Below are 25,085 nucleotides of genomic sequence, written 5' to 3'. Positions count from 1 at the left end.
ATCTAATAGTAAAACTTAAAAGTCTCAGAGACAAAGAGAAAGCAACTCGGGACAGGTCTGTAACCTACAACAGTAGAAACATTAGATTGGCAGCAGACGTATCCACAGAGACCTGGCAGGCCAGAAAGGACTGGCATGATATATTCAGATCACTAAGTGAGAAAAATAAGCAGCCAAGAATACTATATCCAGCTAGGCTGTCACTGAAAATAGAAGGAGAGATAAAAAGCTTCCAGGACAAACAAAAACTAAAAGAATTTGTGAACACCAAACCAGCCCTACAAGAAATATTGAAAGGGGTCCTCTAAGCAAAGAGAGACCCTAAAAGCAGTATAGATCAGAAAGGAAAACAGACAATATACAGTAACAGTCACCCTTACAGGCAATACAATGGCACTAAATTCATATCTTTCAATAGTTACTCTGAATGTAAATGGGCTAAATGCCCCAATCAAAAGACATAGGGTATCAGATTGGATAAAACAGCAAGACCCATCGATACGCTGTCTGCAAGAGACTCATTTTAGACCCAAAGACACCCCCAGATTGAAAGTGAGGGGGTGGAAAACCATTTACCATGCTAATGGACACCAAAAGAAAGCTGGGGTGGCAATCTTTTTATCAGACAAATTCGATTTTAAACCAAACTTTAATAAGAGATGAGGAAGGACACTACATCATACTTAAAGGGTCTATCCAGCCAGAGGATCTAACAATTGTAAATATTTATGCCCCCAACATGGGAGCAGCCAATTATATAAGGCAATTAATAACAAAAGCAAAGAAACACATCGACAACAATACAGTAACAGTAGGGGACTTTAACATGCCCCTCACTGAAATGGAGAGATCATCTAAGCAAAAGATCAACAAGGAAATAAAGGCTTTAAATGACACACTGGGCCAAATGGACTTCACAGATATATTCAGAACATTCCATCCCAAAGGAACAGAATACACATTCTTCTCTAGTGCCCATGGAACATTCTCCAGAATAGATCACATCCTGGGTCACAAATCATGTCTCAACTGGTACCAAAAGACTGGGATCATTCCCTGCATATTTTCAGACCACAATGCTTTGAAACTAGAACTCAATCACAAGAGGAAAGTTGGAAAAACTCAAATACATGCAGGCTAAAGAGCATCCTACTAAAGAATGAATGGGTCAACCAGGAAATTAAAGAAGAATTTCAAAAATTCATGGAAACAAATGAAAATGAAAACACAACTGTTCAAAATCTTTGGGATGCAGCAAAGGCAGTCCTAAGAGGAAAGTATATAGCAATACAAGCCTTTCTCAAGAAACAAGAAAGGTCTCAAATACACAACCTAACCCTACAGCTAAAGGAGCTGGAGAAAGAGCAGCAAATAAAGCCTAAACCCAGCAGGAGAAGAGAAATAAAGATCTGAGCACAACTCAATGAAATAGAAACCAAAAGAACAGCAGAATAGACCAATGAAACAAGGAGCTGGTTCTCTGAAAGAATTAATAAGATTGATAAACCCCTGGGCAGACTTATCAAAAAGAAAAGAGAAAGGACCCAAATCAACAAAATCATGAATGAAAGAGGAGAGATCACAATAAACACCAAAAAAATACAAACAATTATAAGAACATATTATGAGCAGGAGTGAGGGGCAGATGGAGAGGGAGAAGGAGGCTTCCTACTGAGCAGCGAGCCTGGTATGGGGGCTCGATCCCAGGACCCTGAGATTGTGACCTGAACCAAAGGCAGACGCTTAACTGACTGAGCCACCAATATGCCCCTGACAAAAGGTAATTTTTAAGACATTTTTGAAAACTCATTATTAAAAGATGGAATAAGGCACAAGAAAGAATACTTGGAATTGCACAATAATAAAAATAACACCTGTGGGATTCTACTAGTTTAGTATTTTGTATGCAAAAAAATAAACAAAATAGTATTAAACAAAAATCCAGCAGTGTGTTAATAAAAGATATTACAACAGCAACACACTAATAGTAGGAAACTTTAACAGTCTACTTTCGATAATGCAGAGAACAACTCGACAAATGATCAATAAAGAAAGAGAGGACTTGGACACCATTAAGACCAATTGGACCTAATGGACCTAAAGAGTAACTCCATCCGATAACAACAGAACATTCTTCTTCTCAAGTGCACATGGAACATGCACATTCTCCAGGAGAGATGACATATCAGTTCACAAAACAAGTCTTAACAAATTCAAGCAGCTTGAAATTATACAAAGTATATTTTCCAATGACAATGGATTGAAATTCAAAATCAATAGTGGAAGGAAAATTGGGAAATAAACAAATGCGTAGAAATTAAACAACATATCCTTAAACAACCAATGGGTCAAAGAAAAAGTCACAAAGGAAATTAGAAAATACCTTGAAACAATGAAAATGAAAAAGCAACAAACTAAACATATGGGATGCAATGAAAGCAGTGCCAAGAGGAAAGTTTATAAATGGAAATGCATAAATTAAAAAAAAAAAGACTAAAAATGAACAACCTAACTTTATACCTGAAAGAACTAGAAAAGGAAGAACAAACTAAACTCAAAGCTACCAGAAGTAAGGAAATGCAAAGATTTGATCAGGGATAAAGAAAATGGAGAATAGGGAAAACACACACACAAAAAAGAGTTGCTTGTTTTGAAAAGTTCAATAGCTCCATCAGCTCATCTCTCTCACTTCCTGTTCTGATTTTTGCCTCTGTTTTTGTTTTTATTTTTATTTTTCCTTTTTTTGGCTTCTGTTTTTCAAGGCTCAAGTGATTATATTGACTCTACTTAGATAATTCATGATAATTTTCATATCTTAAGGTCAGCTGATTACTAATTTTAACTACATCTGCAAAATTCTTTTGCCACATAAGTAATATGACCAAAGGTGTGACACTAGACAGCAAATGTCATGGGGCCAAAATTCTCCCTTTCATACTGTATCTACCTTATGATCCCAGAATATCATTCCTAGGCATATAGTAAGAAGGCATACAATAACTTTTATATGCAAGTAATTTTATATTTTATAAACAATTAGGAGACAGAATAATTTTTATTGTAGCACTGCTTATATAGAAAAAAAACTAGAAGCTACAAAAAGCCCACTGACTTAATCTATTTATAATTCATAAATTTGATACAGTAATGAAATAAATGAGTACAGTATATCATCACACATCCACACATCACACATTATATAGATGGTTATCACAAACAATTCTGAGCAAAAAATCAAGTCATAGGAAAGTATACACAGTATAATTTCAGTTCTATAAGTTGAAAACATGAGAAATGAAACATCACACTTAATGACATTATGAAGGAGCGGCTATCAGGCTTAATATTTTTTCTGAAAATTAATCTGCTTACGCTGAGCTGAAAGTAATAAGTCATATCACTAAAGAGGTATGTCTTTAGTAATTTAAAATGCTTCCTGCCTTAAGATATCTCCTTCATCAGCCCTTCTCAATGTATAAACTTTTTAGGATCTCTTCTTATTCATCTTTAGACTGTTTACCTGGTGAACACTTCATTTTTCAAAGCCCAACTCAAATGCTTCCTCTTTGACTCCCACTAGAGTGGATTCCTCCTTCCTCTCTACCTTGTAGGTACTCCTGCTGTAATACAATGAGACCCTAGACATAGGCACTGCATTTGAAGCATTCCACAAAGCTGAGTTTACATCCCAGGTACATCAAGTAATAACTGTGACCTTAAACAAGTTGTTTAATCTTTTTGAAACTCAGTCTCCTTATCTGAGAAATCAAGATAATAATGCAGTTTTAATATATGTGTCTAAACATAGCACAGAGCAAGTATCCAATACATTATCGTTATTTTTTTATTTTTATTTTTTTTAAAGATTTTATTTCTTTATTTGACAGAGAAAGAGAGCACAAGCAGGGGGAGTGGCAGGCAGAGGGAGAAGCAGGCTCCCTTGCGCAAGGAGACCAATGTGGGACTGATTCCAGGACCCCGGGATCATGACCTGAGCCGAAGGCAGATGCTTAACAGACTGAGCCACCCAGGAGTCCCTGCATAGACTAGTCTTAACTGTAGTAATAATTCCCCAAATTTGAAGGGGTTGGAGAAAGGACACAGGCTCTAATAAGAGCCAGTTCTTAATGGGATAAAGGATAAATAACACCTTTTCCCATATTAAGCAAATCTATTTCAATCGGAACAAGAACAACTCAAACAGAATTAACTCTTTTTAAAAAAATTAAATTAAAAAAATAATATAATACTCGAAATTACCCAGTCACAATGAGGTATTTATGTGATATTACATTAAAATTTGGCAACACTTAAATTATTCATATATGAGAGTTCTGTTAACACTTGAATTGTGAGAGAGAAATGACTTAGAGCTTAGGGGGGAAGAATTATACAAATAATTGACTGCCACTTGCCGCTGTAGTGAAATGCAAAAAATATGGTGCAGAAATAAACACGTAAAAATTCATTTGTTATTTATCAATATTAATGGTTTTAATATAGGAAGTCAACCTAACACAAAACTGTTTTTTCTTTATTAATAGAGGAATAATTCTTTAATCCCAAAATGAATTATTCATATGGTCATATTTTTTAATCTTATGGTACTAATATATGAGAATGACAGTCAAACTGGCCTCCTGCATTTCATATTATTTACAGGTCCAAAGAGCAAAATAACTACAGATAGATGATGTATGTAGCTTTGCAAAACATAATTGCTTTATAAACAGAGTATCACTGATTTGCTTACTTATGCAACAAATATTTGTAGAGTTATCGACTTATACGCAAAGCATGGCAACTAGCACTCTCTAGGGTTCTGTAATATTATCATTGTAAAAAAGATGTATTGAGTACTTACCCCTTTACAGGCATTGTGCTAGGTAGTCAAGACAAAGATACAGTTGAAGTAGAAACAGACCTTAGCCTAGAGGGGCTCAGTAGGAAGAAAAACAGTAAAGATGCCATAACTGATACAGATACTGATGCAGTAACAATAAAGGGTGGAGCATACTATAACTGAAGTAAGCAGGTGCTACACTAACTATGGGTACCAATCCTAAGTCTGGCAGAGACCAGGGAGATTTCACAGAGAAGGTGACAGGAACTGTGGCTAACCAGGTGGGTGCAAACCGGCAAGTGGGGCAAAGTGCATAAACGCCTTCCAGACACAGGAATCAGAGTGATGTAAGACTATGGTCTACTGAAGGTAATTCAAGTCACTCAGAGCATAAAGTGTGTTTGGGAAAATTCAAGTACACTGGCTGGGTCTCAAGTGTCATTGCAGAGTTGCGTTCTCTCCCCCAAAGGTTATGGGGAAGAATTGAGGAAGGGGCTGAATTTTAGATCTGACTCCACAAAGGTCAGTAGGAGCTAGTGCATGCAGATGGGACTGATGCACACAGTAATTACAGAAATCAAGGCCAGTCGGGAAGAGCTGTGCAGTGAAGTAAGAAGGGTTGCTGCAGAAGAGTAGTGGAAGTGTAGATGGATAGCTTGGTTGCTGAGAAAGGAAGGAGAGAGGGAGAAAGAATAAAAGGACTCCTGCTACTTGCTTAGAAAACTGCCCAGTGGTGGCATCACAGAGAAAAGACACAGAAGGAGGAGTTTGGATGGATTAAGTGATAAACTCGCTTTGGGGGCATATTCAATTTGAGGCTTCCTGGAGACATCTGTGTTCAGTAGGCAGTTGTACATATGCATCTAGAGCCAACAGAAGAAATATGGTTGATATGAGATGTGGGCATCAGTGGTATATAAGTGACAGCTGAAATCAGGGACAGCTAAGACACCATGCAGAGTAACATACCCCGTAGGGTGTCGGTCTTAAACTTTGTTGAGTCACAGACACACATGAGACTCTAATAAAAGCCAGAGACATTTTCAGGAGAAAAATGTCACCCAGCAATTTTGTGCACAATTTGAGGTCATTCGTGGGCCTATGAAGCAGGGTAAGAGGACAATCCAGGGAGTCACAAGGGGAAACGAGGAGAGAGCGTGTCACGAAAGCAAAGGGACACGAGTTTCAAGGAAGAAGCGGTCAACAGCACCAAATGCCATGACCAAATGCCACAAAGAGGCCAGGTAAGGGAGAAACGGCAAGCCCCTGTGGATTAGGCACACTGGCACACCTGGGCCCAAGGAAGCCATGAAGAGCGTGTTGAAGAGGTAGTGGTAGTTGAGAAGCTGTACAAGAAGGGTCTTTGAAGATTATTTGCCATGATGGGAAGAACGGAGGCAGAGCCACAGCACAAGGCAGAGGCAGAGTTGTGTTGTCTGGGGGATGGCGGGGAGGATGCTGAAGTTATGAGCACGGTCTCTAAGGAAGTCCGTGTGGAGTACAGTCCAGACTTAGATGGAGGCAGTTGTTCAGGTAGAGAAAAGAAACATATGCTCAACTAAACCAAGAGGGGAGAAGATGAACTAAATCTCCCCCTCCTCTTCAGTAAACCAAAAACTGAAAAATGATTAAGGGGTCAGACTTGATTTTTACAAAGCTGTTCAGCTCCTGGCTTCTTTCCTCTCCAGACTCTGGGCAAGGTATTTGACTTATCGAAGCCTCATTTGTTCATCTGCAAAATATAACTAATAATCTCTGTTTGGCTAGGTTGAAGAAAGAATCAATGCTATAATATATGTAAAGCTCTTGGTGCAGGCTGATAGAATGTCAAAGAACAAACACAGCAACTAACATGATTTGTGGCATTATTTTCTCTGAGAGTAAAAAGGTAAAGTTGTAAAAGTAAAAGGCTGAGGGGGAGGAGGAGAAAGGTTACGTGACAGAGGACTTGAAGGAAGTTATTTACAGCCTTTGTGAAAAGCTGCTAAGGAGAGAGGGAAAATGTACCCACAAGAGTCACAGAGCATTGAAGGTTGAAGCCGGGCTGGAGGTCAGGGGTCAGTGGTGTCACCGGACCATTTGGTTCTGTACTGGGACACTGAGGTGCTCAGACCACAGGGGTGGAGATGCAGAGAAGGTAAATAGCTGGGGTTGATGACATCAGATACCAAATGTTTCTGGTTAAACAAAGAAAAATCAAAGCCACATAAATAGCTCGATAAATGGAAACTTTTTAACACGAATGTTCAAGTAGAAAGAAACATACTTTTAATTAGTGTTCTTTTGAAATCTAATTACATGAGGAAAATATGTCATTTCCAAAGGCAAAAACAAAAGATCCATGCAGGTAGTTTTTCAAAACTAATGATTCATTTAATTTAAATCTCATGCATTTATCTTTCCATGCAATATGTTTTGTCTCTAAAATATTTACAAGATGTCATTTCTAAGGTTTTACTATATGGGTTATCACAAAAGAAAACATACTGCTTTCACTGTTAAAATACGTCAAACGCCAGAAAACTGCAACCGAAACTTTTAACATCTTAAACACTGTGCTCAAGAAATCCATCTGCTACCCTGTAATTTGTTAACATTATAATTAAGTGTGATCTTGTTTTTTAGTCAGAATGTAAATGTTGACATTAAAAGAAAAACAAGACAGTTGTTATCATGGTAGAGAATCATAATGAGTATACAATCGATGGTTTGATATACAGTTTTTCAGTAATAAAAACAAAGTAAACTGTTCATAATCTCTGGAGACTAAGATCTTCTTTAAAAGTAATTATTGACAAGAATGATGTGATCCTAGCACTTAAATACCTCATATGTCAAAAATTTTTTAAGCAATTACTTTACTTGGGCTGTGATAAACTAGATCTATCCATCTATCTACAGAAATATTAGCTTGTTAATGTTACTGAAAGCACACTTTGCATATTGTAATGTAGTAAAATACATATGTAGCAAACATTATTATAATCTAAAAATTCTGTTCCAAAGTGCAAAGTTATAACGTGCAGGAGAGACATTTAGTGTACTTAACAAAAAAATAAATAAATAAATGTGACTATTATTCTGGAAAATTCAGTTCAATAAACATACTGAATCTTAATATTTACAAGGCACAAAAACAGGTCTCTACAATACAGAGGCTATAATGTTTTCTTTTTAAGTCTTTTCACAATTGTTAAAAGAAAGGTTGGAGGAAAAGCATTCAGGATCTTGACTGAATTTTAGGAGGCTGTTCAGGTGCTTTGCTCCAGCATGCTGTGGAACCCAAGTATGTCGTGGTGAACAGAAGAATTAATAAGGACAGAGCAGGAACATCTACTGTGTATTCCTTTGATTATTTTTTAAGTGGACCTGCTTAAGAAAGGACAATAGGGAACTTAAAACAAACAAAAATAGTATGAAAGGAAGAGGGTAAGAAACTTTAATAAAATGTTGGGAGAAGCTAACAATTTAGTTAGCTAAAAGCGGTATGTTTATACTAAAGAAACTGAATACATTCACGAAAATGACTAAAAATATATGTTGGAATGTAGATGTATTTGAAAATGTCAGTTTACTAAACTGTTCTCCATGTTTAAGAGTCTTTCATCAAAGTTAACTCAAACTGGGAAAAGAGTTGAGATTCAATCAATCTATCTCCATGATTACTGGGAGGGTCTAATCAATACTGGTATCAAAACAGGCAGTGAGTTGCAAAGATTACTGAGGTTTTTCACTTACTAGAATTTATTTCCAGAGCAGCCGGTATTGCAAGATTCTGCATTGCAAGGATCTGCCTGTATCTAAAATGGCACCATGGGCCAATCAAGGCTAATTATTCAGGAACGTTTTTTAAAATACATACATACATATAGACATACATACATACATATAGACATACATACGTACATAAATAATTAAAACCACTAACAATATGTTTAATCTCTCCTCCCTGAACTTTGAAAGAGAAGAAAGCAGCAGAGAAGCTTGTTGTTTTTAGAAATGGAAGCATGTTATCCTGCATTGCCAAATGGAAGAAATGACCAGAAAGGATGAGTACATGGTGCTCTTTACTTGTCAACACACTATGAATTCAGAATGATGATTTTCTAGAAGATGAGGAAAAAGAATCTGATGTACTTATTTACCTCTTTCCAAAACTAGATATGGATTTATTTTAAAAATTCCTTCCAATAGTTTTCCTATTTAGACTGTGTTGGCTCTAGAAAATTTAATGCTACCCCTGGAGAAGAGTGCTGTCATCCTAGTTGACCACGGGGAGAATGGGTGCAGTCCCCCTAGAATGGAGACTGGCTAGCACAGGAAAGCCATCCTTCTTCTCACTTCCAGGCCTGCTGTATTCCTCTTAGTAATCACAGGAAACACAAGAGTTAAGAGCACACCCTCCGGAGGCCCGGTGTAGCCCAAAGAAGCTAAGTCTTCATGACCGAAGACGGAAGCAAGAAACAGAAACTTTTCTGGAGATGACCCCTATATACCTCAGGAAAACAGTTTTACCTTGGACTGCGTTTGCATAAGAGTTGTGTGGGCAAGAGAGAGTGCAAAGGAACTGCATCCTTGAAATGACCTAGGTCAAGATGGGTCTCTTAAAAGTTCTTATCCTCCAGAGATGTTCTTGACTTTTAAGTAAATACTTTTTAAAAAGAAATAAAATTTAAAAATTAAATTTCCTTCAAAGCCATACATAAATAGATTCATTTGTGAAGGCAATACAATGCTGTAGTTAAGCACATTTGAAGCTTGGTTTCTCCAGAATCCTTGTTTTAGTTTCTTTCTCTGATGAATGGGGATAATTAGTATCTACTTCATAATGGTGCTGCAAGGATTAAAGAAGTCATTAGGTGTAAAGCAGGTATTACAGTGACTGACACATTATAAGGATTCAGTCAAGTTAGCCACTGGTATTATTTTTTAAAAGTTCACTGCTCCCTTTCAATTGTTTTGAAGACAAGAACTAATTGAGTTATGTATAGGAGCAGAGGCAATCTCCAAATGTTTGTTCCAAATATTCATCTCATCAGGGGGTTAGAGCTCAACCAAGATGCTCATTCCAAGTTTGGCCCATAAAGGTCTTTCTTCACCTACTAGTTTGCTTAACTATAGAACTAATATTCCTAGCCTGCCTCTTGAGTCCCAGAATCAGCAAATTATGCTAAACCTAAGAGGGGAGAAAGAAGAAAGGAACAATGAATTTCATTGTAGAGAAACCTGTAATTTCTCTGAAAGATTTTATCCAACATAATTTCTAAACATTGTCTATACAAAGGGAAACCCTTTAGAAACTTATCTGATATTAAAACTAAGTGACACTAGGAATGTTGATTCAACAAAGGTAGGTGCTATTTAATTAGAAGCCATCCTCCAAAATAACACAGATCATATCTTATCACTTCCTTTCTTCAGTTAAGATTTTCCATCAGTTTTCAATCCAACTCAATGAGGTTAGACAAATACAAATAAAAATACTGTTCCAAATGTTTATACTCAGCAATACAAAGACAGAATGACTCATCTCTTCCTAAAACACTGTTCACTTGTGGAAAGCCCAGAAATGGATGATCTTCCCCTTGTCAGAAAATGATAAATCCATCCATTAGTTACTTGTGCAAGAAATCTGAAGGTCTTCCTTGAGATCTTTTTCATCAAGACTATCAGCCTATCACTAATCCTTGTGAAATGAATCTTAAAAACATATTTTAATCAGCTTACTCCTCCTCATCTTCTTAGTTCAAACTCCTGTCTTCTCTGAACTACATTATTTCAACAGTAATTAACCTACTAATCTTTCTGGTAACTACACACAACCATTCTGCACACAGAAGTGAAGGAACTCTCTGAACAAAAATCATGATTTTTCTCACTGCTTTTATGATAAAATCCGAATACTAAAAAGACCTATATATTCTGGTCTAAGCCAGTCTCTAATTTTCACAGGGCTTATATCAATATGCAATTATATTTATTTGTGTGATTATTCATTTAATGAATAGATGATTAACTCCATGAAGACAGGAACAACTCTGTGTTTTCATAATTGCATGCTTAGTCCCTAATCGTTTCTGGTCCATTATGTATTCCCAGTAAAGATTTGTGGAATAAATGAATTAAAAGAAGAAAAAAAAAGAATCCTTAATCCTTGCAGCACCAGGTTGAGGCTGTGTCTGATAGAAAAATAAGCGAATCCAGGCAATAAATGTAGTCTATATAATAAGCACTGACATAAAATGATTTTGCCTTTTGTTTTTCTTTTTTAAATTTGGATGCCTGAAGGAGTTACTTGTACACAAGTTTCGATCAGGGAAGTATAACATCCAAATCAGAACAACAGATAACCAATCTGGGGCTTGTCTCTGATGATGATATTAAGGACAATTTTGAGAAAAATGTATTTACCTTACCCATATCTCTCATGACTGGCCATATCCTTTGCAAGCCTATCTATCCAGATTAGTTCTTCATTTATATATCTTTACCTATAACTACTGGAATTTCTGAGTACAGCAGAGAAGTGTGGGAGCTTGCAGCTGTATACACAGTCTGCTCTTTTGGGTTAAACAATTATATCTCTGCAGATTTTTTCCAGAGCATGAGCTCAGATCCACAAATGAATGTAAGAAAGTGGGCCAGTTGAACATTTACTAAGTTTTTGTTATATGGAAGACTCATAATCTTGTGCAAGATATGTAAGGAAATGTACTAAAACTGCTTCTACTTTTGGTCTTAAGAGAACACACCATTTTTTCATATAGACTCTCCTCTTATCAGAGGTTGATAAGTTCTTTATACCAGATCCATGAAGCATTCAACATCTCTCTAAGATGCAATCAGTGGTTCAATTTTTAATGTGTTAGAAGCGTATAAAAATTACTAATATGTATACACATCAATGGAATCTTTGCAAATGAGAGAAAAATAATTTTTAACTGATACTGTACTCTAGATTACATTTTGCAATTTCATATGAACATGGGCAATGCTCTAAAAATTCAGGACATTTCCAGCAAAATAACACTATCTTGTAAAACCCAAACTAATGAGAAGCAGAAATTTAACTCCCCCATAATTTGACTTTTCAGCTCTATACTGAGAATAGACAAAATAATTTTTAATATTTATATTTGGTTGACATTTAACAATTTACATAAATGTAATCAAGTTTGGCTCAAAACTGTCTTTTATCTAACCTTGCTGAATTCCTAGCTAAACGCTTCTATAAGGAAAATAAATACACAAAAGCAAAAAGACAGAAACATAGGAAGGAAGAAAGGAAAGGAAGAAAAAAGGGAGGGAGGAAGGGAGAGATGGGAGAGATTATTCGGTGATTCCATTTAAGAAGTCTTTCCTAAAAGACACCGGCTATATTTAATAGCAACAATAACAATAATAACCACAATTTGGGTGCTTATTAAATTCCAGTGTCCTCCATGACAAAAATATATAAAGTATTTCTAGTTCTCACAACAACTCTCTTAAAAGTATATTATTCATATGTTTCAGATGAGGAAACTAGAGCTCAGGAATTTAAACCAATTTTCTCAAATTATATACCCAATAAATTATGATCCCAGATTTGACTGCCCCCAAAGCTCATGTACCACCAACTCTATTACAATGGCTATTTGTCTCTAGACTAAGTTCTTCATACTACAGATATAAAAGTATAATACAGATGTACAAATTTTGTCATGTTACCTAGCAAGTTAGCAGCAGAGATGGTACTAAAAGTATCATTTTCTGATTCCCAGCCCAGTGTTCTTTCCAATAAAATAAATCAGGGAGTATAACAATATCAATCTAATTTGCAAGGAAGTTAATAAAGTCAAGATGACTTTGAAGGTCAAAATTTCCCCCAAAGTTGGCTATATTTTCATATACAAAAAGTTGCATGATAAGGCATGCTCTGCTTAATTGTAAGTTTACGTTTCTCACCTTCAAGACTAATCATTTTTCCTATTCTTCTTCCTCCTCCCATTCCTTCTCTCACCGACTTGATCTAAATGCACCCACAGCCACAGCATAGCTTTCAGAATCAGGCCACATCTGAATCAGATCTTTAAGGCAAACCTTTAAGGCTCTGCCTCAAGTCCCCTACAAGCCCTCTGCTTCTTCTGCCTTATTCCCCAGCTTCCTTTCTGCTCCGTTCTTCTCCCCACATTTCTCTTGTTGAACTTCTGCACCCACTATGCTGTGTCCTTGAGCCCTATGTCAGAGCTGGGATCCTGGTGTCCATCAGTCAACTGCAAGCTGGTCTTCCATTTATCACCTGCCTCTGAGTCCCTGTCCCTGTACTCTTTTCAAGGTACTGTTCACTAATCTCTCTTGGGTGCGTCTCTCCCTTTATCCTACCCATTACTGACTGCCTAGATCACAAGCTGCTATAGCCACCCGACAAAGAACATAATCTTTCCCTTAGCCAAAACAGTTGTCGGTTCAGTTACCCCTGGAGGTCCCCCCCCTCCTCTCCAGGGTAAGAATCTTCCTTCTAATCACAACCAGTCCCTGCTTCCTCACCCCATCCTTTTATACAGAACCAGTCATGCCTGGATGTGCGAAACAGGAACAAACAGGTCTATTACTTGATGAACATAATAAATGCTTTCCTCCCGGAGGAGAGAATGGCAATCTTTCTTAAACTGGTGCTGATTCTAGCATTTTGGAAGGCTTTACTGAATCCATCACTAAGCTGCCTAAAGATAGAAGAAGTAAGACTTTCTGACAGCATCATGCAGAAAATTGGATACAATCTCCCAGCATGAGAAAACACACCACTGAGTGGGTATAATGGTAAATAATAACGGGACGATCTAAAGAGTGGAGCTGGTGAGTCATGGGAAGACACAGTAAATGTTGCAGACAAATTAAATAGCACAAGACTCATTTTAGGAGGGTTCAGGGAAAAGACCAAAATGTTGGATGGAATTAAGATATGAAAAATGTGTTTGCTCAAAACCGGAATCCAAATTTGCTCAGAACTTGAATTTGACAGAACAGACTATTAGAAATTATGAAAAGCTTAAGCTGTTATTAAAAAGTAAATTAAAAATTCTTGAACATCAGTTCCAAAAAAGTCACCTAAGTTCCTACAAAATATTAAAAAATAATTTTTATTCTCATAATAAAATAAGAAAATCTATTTTTTAAAGTGACAATAACTGAAGCACAGAAAATAAGACTTGATTTTAAATTCAAATTCTGTATTTAACAGAGCATGAGACTATGTAGTAGAAATCCATTTTCCTTTGTAATAAATATAACTTAATTTTCAAAGGCTTGGTTAGTAATAAATAATTTAAAGCTCTAGTATATCTGCTTTAAATCTCCAAATTTTACTGTTACCATCATTTTTAAAAGCCTACCTCTGAGGAGATATTAGGCCTTTTAAAGGGAAGAAAACAATGGAATCTTTTGAATAACTTAAAATTTAAATGGAAAACGGATTGGAAAATAAATCTCTCATCTAAAACAAATTGGTAAATAAGCCCTAAATCACTTGGATAATGCTATTTAAGATAAGTAACATTTGGGACACAGGGAGACTTTTTAAATTCGGGATGCGTCAATTTTGTTGATTGCAGATGGATTATCTACCTCAGGAGGTGTCCTGTGCTCCAATTCCAAAGCCTAGACCCATCCAGATAGGAAAAATCCTCCAACTCCTTAACACTGGCTAAAGTAATGGCTGCAACAGGAGAGTGTACAAATTCTGTTTCTATCTCCAGCTACGAGGAACCAACCAGTCAAAACAGTGTGATGTTTAGTGACCATTTACCTTACAATGTTATCTTTAACTAGATAGCTAAGCCCTGACCAGGGCAGGTTCACTGGATGGGAGTGGGGGAGGGGATGGGGCAGGAAGAGGCAGAGGGGACTGTGAGAAATAGATGTTAAGAGCTAGCTGTTAAATACCATTATTTCCCAATTTGAAGTTCATTGTTTCTGCCATGCTTTGATATATTCCACCATATTAAAAACAAAACAAAACAAAAAATATATTCCACTATATTTACATATTATGTTATAAAACATGGTATCTTCCTTTAGAAGTTATGTTTGTCATCAAGTTTCCTGTGAGAAAACACTTCCCTGATCTTGTATCATCTCTGATATTCTCCCTGACTCTGTCCTTTCTTCCAAAACCATTCTCTCCTCCACTGAAGTATCCCATGCCTTCCAACCTCCCCATCTCTCCCCACCATCTGTCTATTAGATTGGTTTAAAAAACCAAGTACATGGAAAAAAATGTCAGTGAACAGGGATGCATGTGGAATCTGAAAGTATCCATCTAGTGGACCAGCTGATTTGAAGGGCTACTCTGACATTATGGGCAGATAAAACTTCCATGCAAACATTTCACTCTCTTCCTCAACCACACTACACTTTTAAACCAAAATGATAAATAAGTTTCATTGCTTTTCATTTTGAGGTTTAGGTAGGGGAGTAAAATGCCATTTGAACAGAAGATGCACCTTCTCTCCAAGCACTTGAACTTCTAAGAGCCCAAGACAGCATGCTCAGCCCAATGGACCTTGTTCTTTCATCTACATGTTCTCCCTTCTCTAAACCCTTGACTCTCTCAAAGTTAGTGTTTTTAATGAAAGGTAATATTTTCTCAAACAAGATGGTGGGTGGGTTACAACAAAATGTATTTTTTTCCCATTGTTCGCCTGGGATGGAGTGACTGCTCAGGTGAGAGCACATGAGTATATTACTGGGTGCTTTAATAAATAAAAAATATCATTCCACTGGCAAGCTTGTTATATTCAATTTTACTCTCCTATTTTTGATTAGTCTCACCTATTTGATTTCCCTCTCTCATCTCTTTCCTCTTTTCTCTTCATCTCAGGTATCTAACTGGGTTTCCCTCATGTAATTGGCCAACACACTGCAGTTCTTAGTTTTATTCTTCGCTTCTTTCATTGCCAATCTTTTTGCTACACTGAAGCTCTACATTTCATTTCCCATTTAATACTAACACATGCCCACCTAGTTAAATTTACTTTAAAATTAAAAAAAAAAAACCCCACCCTCTCACTGCTCAAACAGTAAGCCTACCTTTTAACCCTTTTCTTAATATTTATTTGCCTGAGAGGATTGCCCAGTAAGGTCAAAGGTTGAATAAAACATTAGTTACATATACTTTAAAAAACTGAATGAATTCTGCCTTTGTCAATAAGACAGATATATTATCAACACTTTCAATAAACTTGCTTAAATTACAAAAGACCCTATAGATGAAGCAAAGCAGGTAGTTAGAACAGCTTCATGTGGCCTAAACAGGCTTTATCTCAATTATGCCACCCCATCCTCAGCAGGAATGAGGAAAAATCTAAAGGGCAACTCATCTTTCCTGATTATGTAAGATGATCATAAATCAACTGCCAGCAAATACTCCCAGCGTTTGCATAATCATGACTCTAGATATCTTCACCCCTTACCCTGAGTGTGTTTTTGTTGGTCTTGTCTAGTGGGAATTGTTGAATTGGCTGAACAACAACCACATCTCACACTATATTCTATTTACCACACACCCCAACCAATATAATGTCAATTTTTAAACATGTTTCAAGATTAACATAAAAATAATTTTCTACTGGAAAAAAAAAATCTATGTAATTTAGGAGTTTCTGAAATTAGAGTTATAATTTCCCTTTATGGAGAAAATAACACCAGATAAAAATAACCAGTAAAATGACCAATTTAAAAATATGAGTGCAAATTCCATAAAAATCTCTATATTCTGTTGCTCTGAAGTAAGAATTCTATATTTTAATTGTTTTTGTTTTCTCTCAAAGACTATTCAAGGCATCTTTAAGGTGGTATTGTATATATGATTGATTTGTGTTTCAGCAAAAAGAGTGATTTAGTGATCTTCCAAGAATTTTCATGGGCCTAAATCATTAGACTCAACAATACAATAACAATTATATATACTTAATAAAATATTTGCATTTTCTTTACAGATTACTCGTTACATATTAAAGTGAGCATAAACATATTTGAATCATAAGCTTACAAATCCTACAATGATATGAAAACAAATTACACATGAAAGAAATGTTAAAAAGGCATTGATATGCGAAAGTCTTCAAACTGGCACTCAGTAATAATTTTCTAAGAAAATCAAGTTAAATAAAAGAAGTGAGAATTCATAGACTTATTAGCCTAAGAAGAACACTCTAAGCATAAAGTTCAATTTTATACAGATAATGTGACAAACGATGCCTTGGACATTTCAAGTATTTGAATGCCAAAGGTGAATAGATTTAGAGAGTTTTGACACATTTATTTTATGAGTCTGAGATTCTTAAAAGAATGTTGAAGATATACACTTCAAAATTCACCAAGCCTTTGGATATTGTGGTTAGCACCGCAATTTTCTCAGTATTCTTCCTAGATCATTTGATTTTTATGAACAGTTAATTGAATCCAAATAACTGAGATGGGGTGAGTGGAAGAAGAAGGAGGACAGTGAGGGGGAAGATTTAAGAAAAAATATCTGGAATTAGTTTTCTGTCTTATTTGGAACTGGAGACAATAGGATCACTCCACGCAACTGATCTGAAAATGAAACATGATCCCAGTGATTGAAAGTGAAGGAAGAATACATAATTCTGAGATACGGCCTTCTCTTAACATTTATACACTTACTTTCTTTTTTACAGGCCAATTTTGTAATAAAAATCATTATTAAAATCTCAATCACTAAAAATGCATTTATTAAGCATATGGTATAAAGAATGGTGCTCCATATAGTCCCTGACCCAAAGAAGGAAAGTCTCTTTTTCAAAACATTTAATTCTTAAAACCTAAGAAGTAATACTATACCCAAAAGGAAAACAATACATTTGCTTTTTTGAATCTCATTTCATTTTGTGAACATTTTTGTGACAGCTGAAATATAAACCATTCTTTACAAACATGTCAAAACTATTTGTTAGAAGAGAAAACTCAGTGAGATTTTCAAACCCACTTTTGGTCTCCAACCATGTATTCATCAATTCCAAACTACCAAAATGAAAACTGAAGAGTTAACATTTCTTTTTCTGGATTAAAAAATACTTACACTATTGGCTTTTCCAGGCGACTTCCCTGAGAACCAACAATCTCCCCCAATGTACAAAACACTTGTCCCAGAAAGTCCTAAAATAGATAAGAGGATTAAAGCTCATAAGTTCTCAAACTGTCTTTACACTACATATTTTGTACATCATATTTACATTGGTTTCATTGCTGAAATATCGAATTCTCTCACCTCCAACAGTAAGTAAAATAAGCTCAATATGCATTCATTTTAGCATGCGATTTTCCTGCAAGTATGCAAAGCCCTTTGTCCTTTTTATCACGGCAGGCCTGTTATTGCAAGTAAGCAAGACATTGCTTTTCTTTTCTTTTTCTTTTTGAAATTACAACAAACATGGAATGAAGTTCCAGGATTTGAATTCACAGTTGGCTTGATTTTGGATGCTTCTGAACCTAGTAAACTTTGGGCCGAGGAGGCAAACTGTGAAAGCACAGAGCAGTGGTGGTTAGCCAACACCAGCTCAGAGAGGCTGTGAGATGTGGCCACAGGACGGGTCCCAAGCCACATGGCCAGGTGTCTATTCCATTGACTGCCACTGATTACCTGGGACTGGGCAATTAATTAAGCTCTCCCATTTCCTCACTGCTAGCATGTACTAGTCCTCCTCACAGAGTAGTTTTAAGGATGAATGAGTTATTGCTTTAGTTAATATTAGCATATATTAAGCATCTAAAAATAGGTTAAGTATATTAGATTATAAAGTTCACTGATGTACAGCTAGATGAATCTTATTTTCAAGTATAATCTTACACTTATTTTCAGGACTCAGAATAACCTTGCAAAATGAAAGGTCTGTTATTTAAAAAAAAAAAAAGAAAAGAAAGGTCTGTTATTAATCTCCATTTCACATATAAAGAAACTCCTAATCATATAGGAGGTTGATCTTTTCATGTTTTAAGCAGTCAGTAAGTAGCGGAGTCAGGAATAGCCCAGATGTTCCAATTCTAGATTACTATGCTCCCTAGGAATTTAAATATAAATACAATGCAATTTCACATGCCAATAAAATAAGAGTTCCAACATCATCTGGAAATATGAGTCAAGAAAATATGGAAGTATTTCAGGAAGAGACACACCCTCTAGTTCAGTCTGTATATGATTCGAATCCCCTAAAAGAAAAGGTGAAAGATCTCCCTAAATTGAACAGTGAACCAGTCCACGAGAAGCTCTAAGAAGGATGGACAGAAATGAAGGCCAACAAAATGTTGTTTAAAGTTTTTAATAAATAAAATTTTCAAATGCCCAACAAGTCACAAATGTAAAAACTGTGTATTCCATTTAAAAAAATAAAAGAAGGAGAGAGTGCTGTAAGTCTCATGAAGGAAAAAAAAAGCCCACAATGGAGAGTAGGATAGTCAGGGTAACATTTCCCAAAGGCAGTAAGCCTTGACAGCCAAGTAGGAACCCGATCATGGAGAGAAGAGAGTTGGATGTTCTGTTAGCCAGGATGCAATGAGAAGTTACTCAGATCTGAGGGCTAAAATCTATGAAGAGAAGGGTAGAGAGGGGAGAGGGACAAAAGCAGGGAAGGAGTATGTTTTGTTTTGCAAAAAAACAGCCATTCCCACCAAAGGGACACCCAGCTGTAGCGGCCACTTTTAGGCAAACAGACTAGAGCAAAGGAATGTAGAAAGGGCCCTCAGATCCCACCAGGCTGAATAGACAGGCCCATCAGGAGCCCTACCTCCCAATATCCATAGGCCCTAATTGGCCAATGGGCTACTTACAACCAGGCACAGTTATCAAAAAAGGCAGAATTCCATATGTCGCCATACCTCCTCATCTTCCCCCTTGAAAAACAGCCCCCATCTACTGGCTTGTTGCAGATAACCTCTCTTCTCTCTGGTCACTGCTCCCTTGCAATGTATTCGATAAACTTCTATCTCCTTTGTTCTGCTTCAGGTGAATTCTTGCACCTCCCAAGCCACCAGCTTCCACTCAGTAGTCAGCCCATGTTTCGGGGCCCCCATCCAATTAAGAGATTCCCCATTTAGATACCACACCAGCTAGGGGTTTCATTTGTTGGCCCTTTAGTAGGTGTTTCTTTCACCTGATAGCCTTATCTGAGCCATTTTGGGCTGGTTTGAGCCATTTTGGAGCTGAAGACCTGCAGAAGCCCCCCCGAAGTTGTCCTGTAGTTACCTTTAGTTCATTATAAAACTCAGATCTACTCCTATAGGTGGGGTTTTCTGCCATTTTTTGAACACAGATACATGTATTAGCATGTTGACATGCTAGGCACGTGCAATTGAACCAAAGTGCCTAAATAACAGAATACATATAACTCCTTAATGTGTATGTAGTACATATGCAAGCTGCCGCCCCCACCCCCAATACACTGAATAAAAGCTTCCAGTACTCACCCCAGGGGGAGACAGTGCTTTGACAGCTGTCTCCAGCTCCTCACTTGCAACAAGTAATAAAAAGTTCTTCACTTTCAACACTTCCTTGGGTTGTGTTCAATTTAATGCACCCCAGGCAGTGAAGCCCTTGAGTTCAGTTACAATTCCAGTGAAAGAACAGAATTGGCTCTGTTGACCCCAAGATATGCCTCTTTGGCAGAAGGATTATTTTAGAGAAGCAGCCAACTCAGGAGAAGCTCCGAAAACTACGCTAGAAGTTACCCCTTTGTAGGAGACATTTACATTTATAAGAAAAATTTCCATTTTTAAGGATACAGGAAGTATGGGGGGGGTACTAAATCTCTAGGAACTCTTCTTAGTGGAGAAGGCAGAGACTTCAATCTGCATAAACCATGCCCTCTTTAACATGCTTTGCCTGAAAACCTCCCTCCCATAATTGGTTCCCCACCCACCAATATTTTCTGTCTTTAGCTAGACATGGTATAAGGTTTGGACCATTTCAGGGAGTTACTCATTTTTTTCTTGGCATTTTACAAGAGATATACCATGTTATTAAATTTTCATTTGTTTTTCTACTGTTAATCTGTCTTTTTCATTACAGAGGGTTGTCAGCCAAGAACCCTGAAGGGTAGAGGGAGAATTATTTTTCCTTCCTGACACAGTACTAGAGAACAGATCAGGCAAGAATGTAATGAGAAAAGAGTGGGCCTCAAGTAAGGGGCAGAACTGAAGATGAAGAGCCAGGATGGTGAAAGGTCCAGTTGGCTGGGCAAAAACAAACACACAAAAAAGTTGCCTTAGGATAATCAGAAGCAACCGGAAGCCTTTTAGCAATGCAGGGATACCATTAGAATAGTGCATTCATGAATAGAGAAAGGATGGGACTTTCAGGTAGGGAAAGAATGGGGGCCCCAACTAGGCTCTGAAGGTATTTCAGGTATGCAGACACTGAAACAGAACAAAGGCAGAGATCAGGAAAATTTAGACCACCTTATCCCAGTTACTAGGGTTGAAATGTTTTTCTACAAATTAAATTATAACCACAGAAAATAAAAATAACCACAAAAACTAATCAGGCCTCAAAGGGAAAGTCTGCCATGAAGATTAACCAGACCTAGCAATACGTATCTATAGATCATAGATGTCACAGAAACAAAGACTCTCACACAATATATAAATGTCATGTTTAGTTCCAGGCCACTGCCCTAACCACCAGCAAGTTTCCTGGAAAGTCCTAATAAAAGGCCAGAGATGAAAAGTCCTCACTGGCAACCTGGTTGGGAGCCCTCGTACTCGTGAGAGCTTTTTCTGTATCCTTGCTTAATAATATTCTATCTTTTTGCTCACTCTCCTTTGTCCGCGAGATTCATTCTTTGATTCCGTGAGACAAGAACCTTGCTCCCCTGCTTCATTCAGATTACTCAGGTACCAGTGTGCAGAATGGACTGAGGGATGAGGAAAAATCTGGAACCTGGATCAATCAGAAGACTCTAATGGTTAATAAGAAGCCAAGTGTTAAGACTCAAACTACAGTTGTAGCAAGTGGTAGGAACAGTGCTGAGAAAAGTGACAGGATTTGGTGTAAACTATACTTGCACATGGAGGTCATGTGGGAACAAAGGCAGAAAAGAAATTACTAAATTTCCTTACTACTTACAGCCCACTGACAAGTCCTTGAAACAGGCAGAGTGACATTCCTCCAGGGACACAGCTGCCTCGATGTTAATACTTTGCTAAGGGCAAAAGGCAATCTTAGCTGGACTCCCAGGATACTGTAAGTCCACTTTAACATATACAAATTCCTTTGGAAATTTCCTTTATCTCTAGCCCCCAGGATACATGCTGGCAGTCATCTGCCAAGCATATGACCCAGCAATTACATCTGCAGGGTCTCATGACTCAGGTTTTAGTAGACAGCAATAAATGACCTTTTCCCAACAATAGCCAGCCTTCTCAAGGTCCCGGGAACCTCGCTTCCAAAATTCCTTAGAGACTTCTGCTATCTCTAACCCCCTCCCAGCTTGAAAGTATATAATGGACCACTGCTCATGACCCCAGTGCAGCTCTTTCTGCCCACGGGTCCTGTCCCGGTGCTTTCATAAAACCACCTTTTTGCACCAAGGTATCTCAAGAATTCTTTCTTGGCCATCAGCTTCGAACCCTACTGTCTTTCCTACATCAGCATAGGGTGTGCGGGGCGGGGGTGAAGTGGAGATAGGAAGAGACAGAAAATAACTCTAGATCTGAAACTTGATGGCTTACAGAATGACAACGTCACCAGCTAAACCCAAGACCTGACCTTTACTGCTCACCTGCTTGTACTCATTGACCTTTGTCCCACATTTTTCCTTAAGTTCTTTCTAGCTTCTCTCTCACTTAACGCAGGCCAAAAAGACCCAACGGGCATAGCATCCCCTGATGGAAACCGAAACTACCCCCTCAAGCTTTCATGACTGCCCTGGCGAAGAGCTCTGGAGGCCCAGACCACGCACACCAGTTTGAGCTTAACCAAGGACTCACACATGTGCAAATCCACCATGTAGTGAAGGACAGTAACCTCTACCTCATTATCATGCTAAAACATCCGCCCAAGGAGGAACACAACAAGCCTCATTAACATAACACACAATGTATGTATAGGCAGGTTTCCTTAAGGTGCCTGCAACCTTATGCCCACCTCTACATATGATGACAAGGTTCTCCTTTCTAAATATTCACTGGAACCCTAAATAAAAGCAATCCATCCACCCTGACTTTTGCTGGGGAGTCACGACTTTAGAAGTTACTCCCCATGATCTCCGCATTTGCTGTAAATAAAGTTTCCTTTGTGTGACAACTCCACTTGTTGTATCTGTGACTCACCAAAGAGCGAACTCTCATTGGTTCAATTACAACATCATCATAAAAGTGCAAATCATTTTCAGTTTTGCTTCCAAGTAATAAATCCAGGCATGTTTCCACAGCTTTAACACATAGATCAAATCTAGTTTATAGTGTCTGGCAGTTCAGAAATGCTTCAATTCATTCAATCCCATTCACTATTGGGCTTTCCCCCAAATGACCAACAGATTAATGAACATTTGCCAAATCAGTTAATTATTATTTTATAATCTAAATAATAACAGACAGAACTTAGTTTTGAAATCTATTTAAATGTACATAAACCACGTTGTCAGTATATAGGGTACATTTTACCACTCTTTAAAAGTATCCAAATATGACCCTGAATGCAGTGTATTGTTAAAGCTGAAAGATCTAGCAATACAAAGTAAAGGACACAAGAAAAGAGCAGAAAGCACAGCACACAAAGCATTGTAACAAGTAATGGGAGTTTTGCATTGCATAGTAGTTCAAACAGTTATAGGCCCGTCAGAGGGAGTCTTTGGATTATTCCCATTAACTACCTAAATCCAATTTTATTACTAATATAATGCAGCTCAAACTCCAAGAAAGCATTGCTATACCATCAGATTGTAGCTGACTATTATACAAATATACAGTTGACTCTTGAACAACATGGGTCTAAACTGTGCAGTTATACATGGATTTTTTTCAATAAATACAGTATAGTACTATAAATTTTCTCCTCCTTATCATTTTCTTAATAACATACTCTTTTCTCTAGCCTACTTTATTGTAAGAATACAGTATGTAATACATATAACATACAAAATATGTATTAATTGATTGTTTATGTTATCAGTAAGGCTTCCAGTCAACAGAAGGCTATTAGTTGTTAAGTTTTTGGGGAGTCAGAAGTTATAAAGATTTTCAGCTGTGGGAGTTAGCACCTCTAACCCCCATATTGTTGAGGGGTCAACTGTATTTCTCTTCTTTTTCTTTTTAATATTCAGTAGAGTGTCCTTAACTGCACACTTGAGCATAATATTCTAATTCTTTCAAACTTATTACTTCATTATTTCTTCATACGATTTTTTACTGATTAATTCCTCTAACTACATTTTATATTATATTGTGGTTAGCTACTTTTCTATATTCATAAAAGTTGCATTAATGCTATGTACTTTTTAAATTTTTTATTGTTATGTTAATCACCGTACATTACATCATTAGTTTTTGATGTAGTGTTCCATGATTCATTGTTTGTGCATAACACCCAGTGCTTTACGCAGAATGTGCCCTCTTTAATACCTATCACCAGACTAACCCATCCCCCCACCCCCTCCCCTCTAGAACCCTCAGTTTGTTTTTCAGAGTCCATCGTCTCTCATGGTTCCTTTCCCTCTCCGACTTACTCCCCTTCATTCTTCCCCTCCTGCTATCTTCTTCTTTTTTTCTTAACATATATTGCATTATTTGTTTCAGAAGTACAGATCTGTGATTCAAAAGTCTTGCACAATTCACAGCGCTCACCATTGCACGAACCATCCCCAGTGTCTATCACCCAGCCACCCCATCCCTCCCACCCCCCACCACTCCAGCAACCCTCAGTTTGTTTCCTGAGATTAAGAATTCCTCATATCAGTGAGGTCATATGATACATGTCTTTCTCTGATTGACTTATTTCACTCAGCATAACACCCTCCAGTTCCACCCACATTGTTGCAAATGTAAGATCTCATTCCTTTTGATGGCTGCATAAAATTCGATTGTGTATATATACCACATCTTCTTTATCCATTCATCTGTCGATGGACATCTTGGCTCTTTCCACAGTTTGGCTATTGTGGACATTGCTGCTATAAACACTGGGGTGCACGTACCCCTTCAGATCTCTACATTTGTATCTTTGTAGTAAATAACCAGTAGTGCAATTGCT

The 25,085-nt window shown here is 37.3% G+C and overlaps 1 protein-coding gene across 7 annotated transcripts in view; it reads right to left on the bottom strand.

Moving 5' to 3' along the window:
• Positions 1–25,085, bottom strand: part of CPNE8 (copine 8) — a 240,834-nt gene that overhangs the window by 120,503 nt on the left and 95,246 nt on the right. For 3 of the 7 annotated variants that reach the window (XM_073877714.1, XM_073877713.1, XM_025879525.2), the window contains exon 6: positions 17,925–18,001. The exons of 1 other annotated variant lie outside the window; for it this stretch is intronic. In XM_073877714.1, the coding sequence (XP_073733815.1) occupies positions 17,925–18,001 (77 nt within the window). Of the gene's footprint in view, positions 1–3,520; positions 3,553–4,864; positions 4,926–6,854; positions 6,916–17,924; positions 18,002–25,085 lie in introns of those variants that run through there. 3 more of the 7 variants (XM_073877717.1, XM_073877716.1, XM_073877718.1) reach the window with 3 other exon arrangements.

The sequence above is a fragment of the Callorhinus ursinus genome, unplaced genomic scaffold, assembly GCF_003265705.2.
Source record: "Callorhinus ursinus isolate GAN/ISIS: 27379988/994484 unplaced genomic scaffold, GSC_fseal_2.0 scaffold27, whole genome shotgun sequence".
NCBI lineage: Eukaryota > Metazoa > Chordata > Mammalia > Carnivora > Otariidae > Callorhinus > Callorhinus ursinus.
The sequence above is the reverse complement of the archived record's forward strand: the minus strand, read 5'-3'. Positions and strand labels throughout refer to the sequence as shown.